The 15,600-nt window shown below is 37.5% G+C and overlaps 1 protein-coding gene across 3 annotated transcripts in view; it reads right to left on the reverse strand.

Annotated features, from left to right (window-relative positions):
* The window catches only part of Polr2I (RNA polymerase II subunit RpII15), an 85,137-nt gene extending 69,982 nt beyond the window's left edge, over nt 1-15,155 (reverse strand). For 2 of the 3 annotated variants that reach the window (XM_090370811.1, XM_090370809.1), the window contains exons 1-2: nt 14,993-15,155; nt 9,237-9,321 (exon numbers count right to left, since the gene is read on the reverse strand). In XM_090370811.1, coding sequence (XP_090226937.1) covers nt 9,237-9,304 — 68 coding nt within the window. In that variant the 5' untranslated portion in view covers nt 9,305-9,321; nt 14,993-15,155. Of the gene's footprint in view, nt 1-9,236; nt 9,322-14,823; nt 14,843-14,992 lie in introns of those variants that run through there. The other variant, XM_090370810.1, reaches the window with a different exon arrangement.
* Between the last annotated feature and the right edge of the window lie 445 nt (nt 15,156-15,600).

The following is a 15,600-nucleotide window of genomic DNA, read 5'->3' on the forward strand; positions in this document are numbered from 1 at the left end:
CAGGGTTCAGTATTGGGGCCTTTATTGTTTTCTGTATTTATAAATGATATTGATGATGGTATATCAGGCTTAATGTCCAAGTTTGCAGACGATACGAAGGTTGGCAGGGTTGTCAAGGACACTACTGACACTATGCTGCTGCAACAGGATTTGGAAAGGTTGAGCAGATGGGCTTCGAGGTGGCAAATGAAGTTTAACATTGACAAATGTAAAGTACTACATATGGGAAACAGCAACCCCAGAGCAACGTATCAACTCTGTGGTACTACACTGACAGTGGTAGAGAATGAAAGGGACCTGGGGGTGGTGGTGCAGGCAGATATGAAGTTCTCTGAGCAGTGCAGACGAGCTGCAAGAGTAGCTCATGGTGTATTGTCAATGATATATAGGAATTTTTCTAGCAGGGATAAGGAGGTGATTATTCCCTTGTATAAGGCAATGGTCAGGCCACACCTAGAGTACTGTATACAGGCCTGGAGGCCTCATTTCAGGAAGGATGTAGAGCTGCTGGAACGAGTACAGAGAAGGGCAACTAGATTGGTGAATGGGACAAAGGGGTTCTCTTACGAAGAAAGGCTTAAGTTTTGCAAATTACAGTGTCTGGAAACTAGGCACCAGCGGGGTGATCTGATAGAGGTGTACAAAGCCTTGAATGGTTTGAGCATGCTCAATGCTGATGGGATTCTTCCTCTAGCTCAGAAAAATTACCTGAGAGGGCATAAATTCAAATTGAGGAAAGACAGATGTAGGATAGATGTGCGGAAATTTGCCTTTAGCCAGCGGGTGGTTGGTGGGTGGAACAGACTTCCATCCCTTGTCGTGGAAGTTGATAGCCTAAATAAGTTTAAGGCTCAGCTGGACAGGTATTTCGAACGAACAGAGGGGTGAAGTGGAAGTGGTTATTTTTATTTATTTATGTTACTTTTTTTTTTTTTTTTTTTTTTTTGGCTGATGCTGCATAAGCTTGCTTTCTTGCATCAAATGCCTCTACTAATGCTAATGCTAAATGCTAATGCTATTTATTTAATATCTTCTGGCATGAAGCATAATAAAAATAAATTAATAATATATTTAGTCATAAAATATTTAAAACAAAGAAAACTACATTTAAAAATTACCATTTGTATACACAATGTATAGTTTTAGATATAAAGCTGATTTAGGGTTTTTATGAGCTCCTCTCATGCCCATACATTTCTCACATCTCCTGATGCTGTAAAAGGAAATCAATCATTTGTACTTGACAAAATGCAAAGTACTGCATATGTGTAGAAGTAACCCCAGAGAAACGTACCAACTGTGTGGTACTACACTTAAGGTGGTAGAAAATGAAAAAGACCTGGGAGTAATTGTGCAGGTCATGGGGTTTTGTCAATGATATATAGGAATTTTGCTAGCAGGGAAAAGGAGGCGATTGTCCCTCTGTATAAGGCAATGGTCAGGCCACGTCTTGAGTACTGCGTACAGGTCTGGAGGCCTCATTTTAGGAAGGATGTAGATTTGCTTGAGCGTGTACAGAGAAGGACAACAAGATTGGTGAGGGGAATGAAGGGATCCTCTTACCAAGAGAGGCTTAAGTTCTGCAAATTGCAGTGGCTGGAGACTTGACACCTGCACGGTGATCTGATTGAGGTGTATAAGGCCTTGAATGGGTTGAGCACGCTGAATTCTGATGGGATCCTTCCACTTGTTCAGATTACGAACCTAAGGGGGCATAAATTCAAATTAAGAAAAGACAGATGTAGAATAGATGTGTGGAAATTTGCCTTTAGCCAGCGGGTGGTTAATTGCTGGAACAAACTTCCATCTGTCGTTGTGGAAGTTGATAGGCTACATAAATTTAAGGAGGAACTGGACAGGCATTTTGGAGGGAATGGTGTGATTTTTTTTTTTTTGGCTGATGTTGCATAAGCTCATACACTTGCTTTCTTGCATCGCATGCCACTACTACTACTACTACTTCTCAAAGGATAAGAACTGTAATACAGGAACTCACCGACTTACGGAAATTTGACTTTACATAAGTTTTTGTTGGCTGGTGCTAACTGAAAAAAAATATGGAAACATATTTTGCATCTGTAGGGATAAATGGAGATATTGTGAAAATATCGTAATGTGAACCCAATAATATAGTGGGGTTTTTTTTGTAATTCGTTCCAAGTCCTTGGAAGTTGAAAATTTTGCTATATTACTAAGTTATTTATATCTCTAAAATCATATTTTTCGTTATAAGAATCAATTTTGAATGCCTTTGTGATAGTTTACTAAAGCACGTTTCTGGAGGTCATGACCAAAAAACAATAAATACAATTTGCACTTTCTTGTTTATTGGGCTTTTCTGTAAGAGCAATCTATTATAAAAGGGTAGTAAACTCGATGTTATTGCATTTGTGATAATACCAATAACTGGAATTCTGTGGGCTTTTACATTACAGCATTATGGTGACATGAGTTCCCCTTCACTGAAATCTTCAATCATATAAAAAACAAATTTTTAGAAACTTCTCTTTATTCCTATTTATGTATTACAATGATGAAGGGAAAGGACCAACGGAAAGTGCTAGTCATGGCAATGCCAATAAACGAAACGAAACTGATTTAGAAATGAAGATGAAAATGATTAAGAAGTATGAAGCAGGACAAATTTTGTCATCTATTGCAAGGGAATTAGGTTGTTGTTGTTGTTTGGTTTTTAGGAGCATTAGCAACTAAGGCCATATTGCTCCGGGGATATGCGGTGGTCATTCCCTGACCTTTCCACATCCTCCGTATTTGGTAGCTCACGGGCTCGAACTCCGGTCTAATCAAGCAGTATGTGCTATGTACTGCTGCTCCTGCCCACCTGGCTACGGAGGCACCTTATATCTGATGCCACTTCATTCAATATAATTGTTGCTACTGTCTTGCCCAAACTATACTTTTGAGCGATTTCTAATGTAATGTTTGCTTTTCTCACCTTTTGCCATTTGTACATGAAGTAATGATAACAATCTTTTTAAATTAAATCTTAAATGACCGGGCTTGTGCTTTTTTCACATCTTAAATGTGGCAAAGAACCTTTAAATAAAAAATAATTTCTCTTCATATTAAAATGAATTTTTTTTTCATTTCAATTCATCATAATGGACCAGCATGATTTGCTACAGCCACGAGATGATTATGCTTTATCAGAAATTCAGTAAAAGGAATTCTGCCCATATAACATCTCAAAAAAAATAAATAAATACTTTGTATTGTTTTGATTTCTTCCTGGAACTTGATGTTACGATTGTGTTTCATACATTTAATATGGTGTGCAATATCACTTTTCCCACCAAGTGATACGTCAATGTCGTGTTGGCACAAATTGCAAAATGCAAATCTGCTTCCTTTTTTCTGGCTTTAAAACAGAGGGAAACATACCAATATATATATATCCCTACCTAAATTCTCAAAAATAATATTTGCTTATCCCATCTGACATTGTATTTCAAGTAATGTAACAACTTTTCAAAATGACACCTTGACTGTTATAGACTAGGCTTATGCTCCTTTTACAACAACACAAAGTACTGATAATGAGTGCTAAAGACAATGAATGAATGGTAAGACATTAAATGGCAAAAACACTTCATACAAAAAAAAATAAATAGCACTTTCTGCTACAATCCAAAATTAAAAAAAAACATACACCATATCATACCACACATATATAGATCAAAATTAATCAAAGAAATTTAAAATCTTTTTTCACAATTATTGTCCAATATCATAAGCATCAGGCTGATTTATGTTGACTGCTTTGGAAAGTTGCCATCAACTTTCTCATCACATTCAACCTCATCACATGACTCAGTGTTTACTGTGTAATGGCTGTTGCAGGAAACTGGTTTTTTTAGTATCCCTGGTTTTTTTTTGTCATCTCTATCTACAGGTCTGATGTAGCCACATACGCTTCAGTTGACAGTGGCTCAACCTACATGACTGCTGAATACGATTAATGGTTGTATTCTTGTCAAATTAATTAGCACCAACCCACTGAAGCCTACTATTCTGGTCATTTTCTCCATACAAAATCGCCGTAGAACTGTTTTGTAATATTCATAGTTCACTGTCTGACTATTCAGGACAAATTCATGAGATGTCCTGTGAGTCAAAAAATACAATAAACATGATTGCCACATTTGATCAAGATTGTCATGCTGTTCTTAGGTCTTGGAGAAGAGAGAATCATCCACAGACTGGACTGGGCTTTCGTTCCTGGGTCACAGTTGTACACCCTCAAATTGTCATCAGTAATAATGGAAGAAATAAAGTGTTCATAAGCAGCAATAACACACCGATGAAGATCCTGACATAATAAGAACTTGCTGCTCTATGACCAGTGAGGGTAAAACAGGATGTGAGACATGAATTTGGTAGAAACACATCACATTCTCAAACCTTGTGTTAAAACTGACATTACATGTTCTGTAAGAAATATTAATTTCACTAGCAACTTCACTGACAGTTAAACACTGATCACTCCTGACCAGATCATAAACACAAGCAAATGAATCATTGATTTTGAAGTTGAAATGCAACCAGTGTGAGGATCATCTTCAATGGAAAACAGCCCCTTTAAACTGAAAACCACTGAAAAGTCTTTGAACAATACATAGCACCTTCTCCAAAAGTTTTTAACATTTCTCTGATATTCATATTTCCTGAAACACACAAAACACCTGCTTTTCAGCAAGTGCTAATTTAAACTGATTGCAGTTTGAATTTGCACTTGCCGAATAGAAGGTGTTTTATGAATAAACAGTCAAATTTGTGCATTACTATATCTGGATTAGTCACCGAAAATGATGCAAAAAGTCGTAACTAATTAATTACTATGCCACAATTTCAAGATATAAAGTCAGTCCCCAAAAGTTTTAATCACATCTTGTATACAAAACATAACTCACATTATACATATCAGAGCACAGTACTGTACAAGTGTTTAAAAAAATATGTAATTCTTTTGCTTTTTGGTATAATAGAAAACAAATCTCTTTTTGAAAAATGTTTAACATTTGTTTAAGCAACAAAAAATTTAGGAATTGCCATCCTTTACTATTAATACTAAATCCCTAAAAAATATGGTGTTCCAACAGTTTCAGCATACTGATGTGTTTACTACTCCAACTACTGAAATGGCTGAAAAATTCAATTTAACAGGAGACTAAGAAATCTTGGAAACTCGCCAGCAGCTTAGTCAGTCATACAGTATCCATCACTAAACAATGAAGAAAATTTTTCTCGCAGCTTATAATGACTGGCAGTCAACCAAACTGTAGTGTTTGTTTGTTTCTCACAAGGGAACCACACAAGCTGACCCTACCCAACTATATTTGAGAGGCAGTAGAGAAGACAATTTGATGAGAACAGCAGATCTACATACCAATCTTCTGTGACCCTCCACCTCTCTTTCCACCAATTCTGCAACCCACAAATGTTTCATGGCTGTAGTGGTACCATAATGTTTTCATTACAACAGAAGGTCGCGGGTTCGATTCCCGCCTCGGGCTTGGATCAAAGTACTGCAAAAACCTTGGGAGGTGCAATATGGCCACAGAAGCCGATGCGCCAACAACTACCAAATCAAAAAAATCAAAAATCATTACAACAGCCACCACTGATCTAGGTGGCAGAGGCTAACAACCTTTTTCATCACATACATTACAAAATAAGTAGGGTCTCAAGATCACCTATTACAATTTTTTAATTCCTCTAAGCATAAGTATAATAATAAATGTGTATCTCTATCTTAAATAAATTATGCTGGTTGTAGAATTTTTTTTATAATAAAAACAATTTAGGTTGGGTGCATAAAAATTCAAAGTAAATTTAAAGAACTTGATCAGGTAAGTAATTAATGAAATTTCTAGTATTGGTGTTCTCCAGAGAATTACATATTTTTTATTTCTACATACCGTGAACCAAAATTTGCTTTGTGATTGACCACTTATCAACCCCTGATCATAGGCATTGCAGTTTTGCTCAATGCCACACCCCCATCTATTATTGTTTTGTTAACCTCCTTACTTCTGGCATGAAAATGGTTGCTTTTACACCTAATCTAGACACATGGAGGATGGGTATGGCTCAATTTTATCAAATAATAAGAGAGAGAGAGAGAGAGAGAGAGAGAGAGAGAGAGAGAGAGAGAGAGAGTCTATACATTGTCAATATAAATTCAAAGTAAATTTAAAGAACTTGATCAGGTAAGTAATTAATGAAATTTCTAGTATTGGTGTTCTCCAGAGAATTACATATTTTTTATTTCTACATACCGTGAACCAAAATTTGCTTTGTGATTGACCACTTATCAACCCCTGATCATAGGCATTGCAGTTTTGCTCAATGCCACACCCCCATCTATTATTGTTTTGTTAACCTCCTTACTTCTGGCATGAAAATGGTTGCTTTTACACCTAATCTAGACACATGGAGGATGGGTATGGCTCAATTTTATCAAATAATAAGAGAGAGAGAGAGAGAGAGAGAGAGAGAGAGAGTCTATACATTGTCAATATAGTATATATATTAATGTATATAATGTATAATGGCCTCCGTAGCCGAGTGGTTAGGAGCAGGAGTGCAGTAGCACACGCTCTTTGAGTAGACCGGGGTTCAAGCCCCTGACTGCTGAATACGGTCGATCTGCCAACCCGCACTGGACCAGCGTGGCAGATTATGGTCCACTTCCCTCAGCATGAATTGTTGAAGAGGCTTCCATCCTGCAGTGGGTTGATAATGGCTGCACTTTACCTTTTTTTTTTTTTTTTTTGGTAGTTGTTGGCGCATAGGCTTCTGTGGCCATAATGCACCTCCCAAGGTTTTTGCAGTACTTTGATCCAAGCCCGAGGCGGGAATCGAACCCACAACCTTAGGGTTGCCAGACGGGCATTTTACCCACCCGGCTAGCCCGGTCGGCTAATGTATAAGTGAAAATATGTGTGCGTGCATAATGCCGAATTTTATACCCTTGATTTAGCATCAGCATACGATGCAAGGACACACGCTCATACGGTATCAGTCAAAAAAAAAAAAAAAAAGCAGACGCCTCCCATTTCACCTATTCATTCCCTCCAATAGTAGTTTGTCTAGTTTTTCCTTGAAATTATTTAAACTATCAACTTCCACAACAACAGATGGAAGTTTGTTGCAACAATCAACCACCCACTGGCTAAAGGCAAATCTCCACATATTATTCTGCAGCCATCCTTCCTCGATTTGAATTTGTGCCCACTCATAACAAATTATAAACAGATTTTATAAACACAGAAATGAAGAAACTAATAAGTTTACACTACAGGGAGTATCAAAAAGTTCATATACTGACCTATATAAAAAAAACATCAGTAGGAAGATGCCATTTTTAATATAAGTTGTTTTTTTTTTTATTCAATAACTAACATGTGAAATTTCATATTCATAGGTGATTGTACACCAGAGGTGGGGTCCGGAATCTGAGAAAGGACGCTATGGTTGAGTATCTAGCAGTGATTAAGTTCCTGCATTTGCAGGGCAAGAAAGCTCAAGAAATTGACGAAGAAATGAAAGCTGTGTAGGGGCAGAATTGTCCATCCTATGATACTGTAAAAAAGTGGAAACGGGAGCTCCAGTGCAGTCGTACAATTATCTTTGATGGGCCAAGAAAAGAACGGCCATCGACAAACACAGACAGTGAGATGGTTGCAAAGGTTGAGCAGCTGGTGCTGAGTGACAGAAGTGTGACAATTCATTTCATTGCAAATGCAGGGGGAATTAGTTATGGGCTTGCCCACAGCTATTTTACACGACCATCTGCACATTATTATTTATTATTATTATTAGCTATATGGTGCAAGGAAGCCTGAGGTTTATGCTGCACCAGCCAAAAAAAAAAAAAAAAAAATTTCTGAATTACCCTGAGAGAGAGAGAGAGAGAGAGAGAGAGAGAGAGAGAGAGAGAGAGAGAGAGAGAGAGAGAGAGAGAGAGAGAGAGAGAGAGAGAGAGAGAGAATAGAAGGGAATCATCAAGAAAGAGAAGAATGATGATATCCAGCTCAGGACCCTGGGTGTGCCAAGCCCATACTCACCAGATGTGAACACCTATCATTAACTAACTGCCCTACCAACCTTTGTATTCATCAGCAGACTTAGACATTAAACTTGTTTTCATCAGTATCAGTCTAAGATCTCCACACAAATGAGTTCCAAGATTGCTGATGCCTTTGCAGAAGCAATGTCGAATATAATGTTCTCATCAACTGTTGAATTTGTGCTACTGCAGCACCCACCCTATTCTCCTGACCTAGCATCATCAGACTTCCTTATTTCCAGAAATGAAGAAACCATTATGTGGACGTCGCATTGATTTGTCTCAGGAAGTCATAAATGAAATGGAATTGTGGTTTCAGGCAAAAAGTGCAGACGTTTATGATCAAGGCATTAAACAATTGATCCATAGATGGGAGAAACGTGTTACCATACATGGAGAGTACATAGAAAAGGATTAAAGTTCCTGTTAAGTTTCACCTTTCTAGGGCTATTATTTCTAGGTAAGGGTACGAACTTTTTTGATACCCCCTCGTATATCTAATTTTCAGCAAATTTAACGAACATTGTTTTGTTTTGTTGAAAATAAGAAACATTTGAAAATTTTAATTTAAAAAAATAAAAAATTACATTTATCATGCACTGTAGCCAAGCAGAATTCACAAAACCAAAAATTTTCTTCAGAAATAAAAATTAAAATTTTTGGAACTGTCAGACCTTGTTTGTGGTGATTGCACATGGCAAGTTAAGAGTTTATTGAATCTTCACCTAAAGCTAAAAAATCTTCTCTCAATGACTTCCTTGGTTTTCTGATATAAAATCTGAAGTATAATATTTTTCCAGGTCCTGACAGCATTTCTCCACTTGTTTCAAGAAGTATCTGTGCACTCTTATCCCATGGACATTTTCATTTATCCCAACAGTCCTGGCATAAAATTCTGAAACATTAGTGTAGCAAGAAGTGTAAAATAGTGAGCAATTTTGAATATTTCTCATTGAAAAAAAAATAACCTTTTTTTTCCCCTAGTTAGTGCACCATTTTGCTCTATAATATTAAAATATCACAATTATAATGGCAGTTTATTAAATTATTATTAATCACAAAAGAGATCATTTTCTTGCTATAAAAAATATCTATAAAAATAAAATAAAGATGAGATAAGTACATTCACACACAAATGACTTACCATTCCTGGCAAAATTTAATGCCAACAAAGCCTGGTCCTACATCTATATCAATATGAACTCGTGGCATGCTGTTAACATCAGAATCTTAAAGAACAATAGAGAACAATATAATTAAATGCAACACTACAGTATGTTCGAGGCTACAGTGTAATTCCTAGAAAAATTAACTGTACATTGAAAATGAATTAAAAATCTTTTACCCTCCACACAGTCATTAACCTGGACATAACAACCAATAAAAGCATGTCCAGATATGTATGCTGTAGAAATTAAGAGCTTAAGGTAAAATATGGCCCAGCCCAAAACTCTTAACTTGTGAAGGAATACTTTCTACATTGCTAAAGTGGTGTGCTCCACAGAGTGTAACACAACCACTCTGATATTTCATAAATCATGCTCTCATATAAACATCAAAAAACTGTTTATAATTAACTACTAACAAGAAATTTTGTGAAGGGTAGTGTGTCTCCCACCCCCGTAAGCAGTCTGCTCTGTGATTAGTGGATTCAAAATGTGACTCTCATTGTTGGGGATGTTTACAGGACTCCCACATTAGCAACATACACATAGAGAGCCTTGTACTATCCTTGACAAATCCCAAACCACTGCCAAATTCCAATAAGCATTAAAGTTAGTCTCCTGAGGATGCCTCCAGAGTTCAGTCCTTGGGCCATTTTTTTGGTCCATTATCCTGGACAGGTTCCTTGGGTCAGACCTCAGAAATGTTGAACCACCCACCTTTGCGGACAACCTGGTCCTTGTGGTCATGCTTACACAAGTACAAAGATGGAAGTTTGTGCTAACAGAGCACTTGCCATTCTGCAAAGATAGGCAGCTATACACCATCTGGCTATCTCGGGGGGAAAAAACTAAGTTGATACTTCTTAAAGAAACCCTTCAACTTACCAGGTCATCAACTATTAAAATCGCAAACGTCCCCATCAGGCGCTATCCAGAAGTTAAGTATCTGGGCATTATATTGGACATGAAGTTGATCTTCTACCCATATCTAGTCTACCTGGCTAAAAAAATTAAGAACTACACAGTGATGATAATCCAAATCAGTTGTGCAGATTGGGGTTTAAAGCACCAAGTACTTGTGCTCATCTGAAAAGTTATTTTCATACCCATTGTTTGCTATGCCACTTGTTTGATGTACCAGTGTTACCCTTTATCATAATCAATGCAAACTGGATTCAGTACAATGGCTCATGCTTCTCAATATTACCAGAGCATGACGGACAGTCAGCTCCCTGCTTTTATGGTGTTAGCTGGCTTTATGCTCCTCTCTATTTGGAAGTCATTAAGAGACATCTTTATCACAGACTACAGAAAACTATTCCAGTTGAGGTGTATGGCATAGTACTAGACCTTGCTAATAACCCTAAACAGGAAAAGGAAAAAAAATAAGGGAAACACTGCTTAGAACCTGGCAAGAATCATGGGAAAACACAACTAAAAGTTAATTACCAAAAAATTTTCCCATTGGTTATGTTCACTTGCCTTAAGCCTCCTTCTGGCCTGAAAGCAACTTTTCAGTTAACTTGTCATGGCCCTTTTAAGGAAAAGCTAACTTCACTTGAAGTGGAGGACAACCCTCTTTGCACATGTAGAGATATCAAGTTGGACCCATACAATGTATAGGTGCCAAAACTATGAAAACCACTGATTGAAATTTGCACTAAGATCCAAGAACTTCCGGAGAACAGGGAATCCTTACTCATCACGCACAGGCAACACTGCATAGCTTTTACAGAATTTACCCAGTCAGTCTTTAAAACTCTGCTATGGAACAACTGATGACCTGAACCCCAAGATAACATGCCACCAAAACCAACCTCATTAACAACCCTTCTTTTAATTGGACTGACATTACCACCCTGGAAGCTCAAAGGAACACTACTATTTCCCAGTACTAGTAAACCCCTCATGGGGTGGACCTACTGGCCACTACACTAATGTTGGATTGATTTAACTTGCAAACTCAATGAGAGTAGGATTTCCAGTTGGCACTAAACTTCTAGTGTGTGATCATTAGGATGAACTGCTAACCCCTGCTGGAGTAGGATAAACTGTTAAGCCTTTCAGAAGTAGGACAAACTGCAAACTCCTTCCATGGTAGGATTAACTGAAAATCCTTTTGGGGTAGGACAAACTACAAATCCCTTCCAGGGTAGAAATCAATAACTACCATATAGGCCAAATGGCAATCACATGGGAGCACCTGACTCCATGTTTTTCCTCCCCGGGGCTAGTCTCCTTCCCCACTCCTCGTCACCTCTAGTGAGTCCCCTTCTCTGTGGTTTACCCCCTTTAGAACTTATACATTGACCTACCATTCTTTGCTATTTCCGTGCTAACTACTTTATTTTCTTTTGGCCATTTTCCAGGAAGTTCAGGCAACCCTGGTGGAGACTGCCAGAGAATGATGAACAGCCTAGCTCACCCCCCAGTGGTGGCAAGCAAAGTACAGTCCCACTAGAAGCCCTGCAGCCAAGAGTGACCTGCATAAAATTTGTTCAGTTGGAAGATGGGCCAGCCCGTACTGTTGGAAAGTTTAAGAATCGCTGTTCGAGATATTGGATACTTACACCTCCCACAATTAACTTTTTTCGAAAAAATGGGGGGGGGGAGGGAAGTCTGTCTAAAAATCCTTACAATTAACTTTCGAAAAAGTCTCGTTCTGAAGTACTCTGCATGCTAAACAGTGCAGCCTCTTCAACTCTTGCTTGGATCCTTTACAGTTTAATTCTTCTCTGCTGGTGGTCACTCACTGGGTGACCTCTGAGTCAGAGTAATACCTGTAAACACTGGATTTACTCTGCTAGTAGTCACTCAGTGATTTAGTCACAGTGGCCCTCGATTTACATCGGGGTTAGGTTTGTGTGGGGGGGGGGGGAAACACGTGCAGGCAAATGGAACCCTTTATATAAAGGGTTCCATTGGATCCTTTACAGTTTAATTCTTCTCTGCTGGTGGTCACTCACTGGGTGACCTCTGAGTCAGAGTAATACCTGTAAACACTGGATTTACTCTGCTAGTAGTCACTCAGTGATTTAGTCACAGTGGCCCTCGATTTACATCGGGGTTAGGTTTGTGTGTGTGGGGGGGGGAAAACACGTGCAGGCAAATGGAACCCTTTATATAATGGAGTCAATTGGAAATCATAGGGTTAGGTTCCGGGCATCAAAAATTTTACCTATCACTTTGCATTGATTGTTTTATTTTATTAGCATTCTTCATAGTTGTAGTAATAATCAATGGAGGCATATTCATAGCCCTACACACATTAGGCGGCTTTCATCAGACTCTATCCTCCGAATATTGCATTAGGATTCAATTAACTACTTTTACCAGACATGGCGTGTCTTTATTCTATTAAATTAAAAACTTTATAACATGATTTATTAATAGGACAATTAATAAAAAAATGTTACCATAATAAATTTCCAACACATGTAAATAGCGTAAACAACAATCAACTGAATGCTTCACCACGTTGACCTTTACTATCCACGAGTAGTTACTTTGAGGGCGCTGACCGGGCTAGCCAGGTAGGTAAAGTGCCTGCCTTGCAACCCAAAGGTCGTGGGTTCGAATCCCGTCTCGGGCTTGGATCAGGGTAAATGCAAAAACCTTTATGGTTTTTGCATTTACCATTATGGCCACAGAAGCCGATACACCAACAACTAACAAAATAAATAAAATAAATAACTTTGAGGGCTGGAATCTTTCTTGTCTCTGATACGAATGCACTAATTGCTGATTGGTTCAGATTGTCCCAAATCACATAAACAGTGCACGATACATAGCACAGTATGATGCCGATAAATTCTGTCTGAAGATTTTAAGCTTTCAATTTATAAAAAAATTGAAAAAGAAAAAAAAAATTGCAAAAATAAATAAATAAAAATGGCATTATGATTAGTGATCGGTGCTATTGCAAACCGGCTATACTCAGACAACGTACTACACATATTTCTGGCATTTACAGAGTTCTGTATACTATACAAGAATACTGATGGTGCAGTTATGGGAAACCATGTGGCACCTTACCCAAACACTATGCCACTACGTTCCTAACATCTACTTTCCCTTCCAGGGTGAACACCACTATCTGTTTGCATTCTAGATGGGCAAAAATAGCATTGTTGAGTTGGAGAGAAACTACACAAGAGAATTTTCTCCTTGGTCTGTCCTGGTGAGTTAAGAATTCTGTTTTACTACTCAGTGCTTGCACTCTGTTGAATTAGTGGTGGTGGTCTAGTTCAGAAAGCTGCCTGATTAGTTCTGCTAAAAGTGTTGATCTAACTTGGGCTGCAAAGAGTAGAGGAAGAGTGGAGGGAGAGGGATTAAAGTAATGTCACAGTAAAAAAAAAAAGCCATATTATTTTGATCATAAGGGGAGGGGGTTCCTATCTGAGACTGCCCCTGCACACCCAGCTACCAGTTCACTTGACTGCACAAAGGTCCATGTCTACTGCGTACATATGCCACATCTCAAATACCTATAATTCTGCAATCATTCAAAATCCAACTCACAGTGGTGTAACATTTGTCACTCAGAAACATCTTAGGAATTATTGATTGGCTGGTTGATTTAGAGATTTCTTAGGTGCATCGGCAACTATGGCCATAGTGTGCCAAGGAATGAAGTTATGACAAAGTCATAGGACACCCTGCATGCATCATAAAACTTCCATCCTCACTCCACTAGGTAGACTATTTTATTTTATTCTTCTCTAAATTCACCATTTTGGTTTGCAACAACAACTTTAAGCCACTATAAGAGATATCATTTTGCTGGCTTCTGGAGTTTTTTGCTTCTGAAAATTTCTTCATGTCATTTTGTATACTTCATTTTGTGATAACTTTATGCTCAAAAAGGAGACTTTCTGTCTCACTGACATTTTGGAGTTTTCCACTTCCTTCCAAACATTCTGTATACTTAATACATAAGTGGACATTATTTTATTTCTTTAAAAGTGGTATTAATCTTTAAGTCAACATAGAACATGTGTGTGTCTTAGTTTGGTTGACTGTTTCAAGCTTTATTTTGTACTTGACAAAATAAAGGTAACATAAGTACCTTATCCTGATCCCAATAAAAAGGGGCATTTATACTTATGTAATAAATTATAACTATATTAGTTTTAATTTGTGTCTTTCTAATTCTAAACATGTGCCATTAATTCAAGCTTAGGATTTTAAATTTGTTGTACAAGTCAACCTTAAAATTTTAGACAATTTTTTAGTGCTTCAAAGGTCAACTTATATGGTGGAATAAAAGGGCTAATGATAATAATAATAATACCAAATTCACACATGTGTGCTGTATTTTTCCTTGTCAGCTGCCCAATTACCATCGTAAGGCAGAACTACTTTCTGCAGCGTCAAAATATGAAGATGGAAAATGAACTATAGCGCAGCAAAAGCTTGATGCATTAAATCAGTATTAACCTTATAGTGCAAGGGAGCCTTCTACTATAAGGTTTATTAATTTAGCAAACGATGATATCACCAATAATGTATCAGTCAGTAAAAAGTTTAAACGGGGATTTTTGTTGTTCTGCTAGCGGGACGTACGATTTGTAAGGGTAAATCTGGACGGCTGGCAACACTGTATGTGATTCAATACTTCAAAAATTTCATTAATCCATATTCCATTAGTTTCATGTTTTTAGTCACATTCTCGGATGCAGCAAAGAAAAATTCATTACCAAACTATAAAATTATCAATTTAACTATCACATACTTGAAAAACAACAACTTAAAGCAAAATTAATATTTTCTCTAAAGCAAATAACGATAACGAACTTCGACCAAACGACACACTTCACCAAAATACGACTGTTTTGTCGCAAGATGGAGAGAAGGAATATAGCGAAAACCTGGTGCAAATAAATTCGGTATAATTATTAGCCATAAAGCGCAGGGAAGCCTGAGACTTAGGCTGCACCAGCCAAAAAAAAAAAAAAAAAAAAAATCTCAATCACCAGGAAAGAGAAGAATAATGATATCCAAAAGCAAAAATATTTTTACTCGGTCCAACTTCAATTACAATTTTATAATTTTGAATATTTAAATTTTTTAATGATACAACCATGGAATGTCATTGAAATAAGACTTGCAACTGTGGAAAATACACAATCCGGAACCGAGCGCAGTACACGAACAGCTGCCCCTACCGTGCAATCAAAGTTCTGTGATCAGTGTAAATGGCAATGTGCAAAGGGTACTAGGAAAGTTTTGCAATACAGCTTTGTTTATTTAATTTTTTCAAAGTAATTTCCTCTACATTCAATACACCTCTCCATCCTCCGAAACCAATCTTTAAACCAGTTCTGCCAAGTTTCACTAGGG

Source organism: Mastigoproctus giganteus, chromosome 3 (genome assembly GCF_048544385.1).
Source record: "Mastigoproctus giganteus isolate SK-2022 chromosome 3, ASM4854438v1, whole genome shotgun sequence".
Classification (NCBI taxonomy): Eukaryota; Metazoa; Arthropoda; class Arachnida; order Uropygi; family Thelyphonidae; genus Mastigoproctus; species Mastigoproctus giganteus.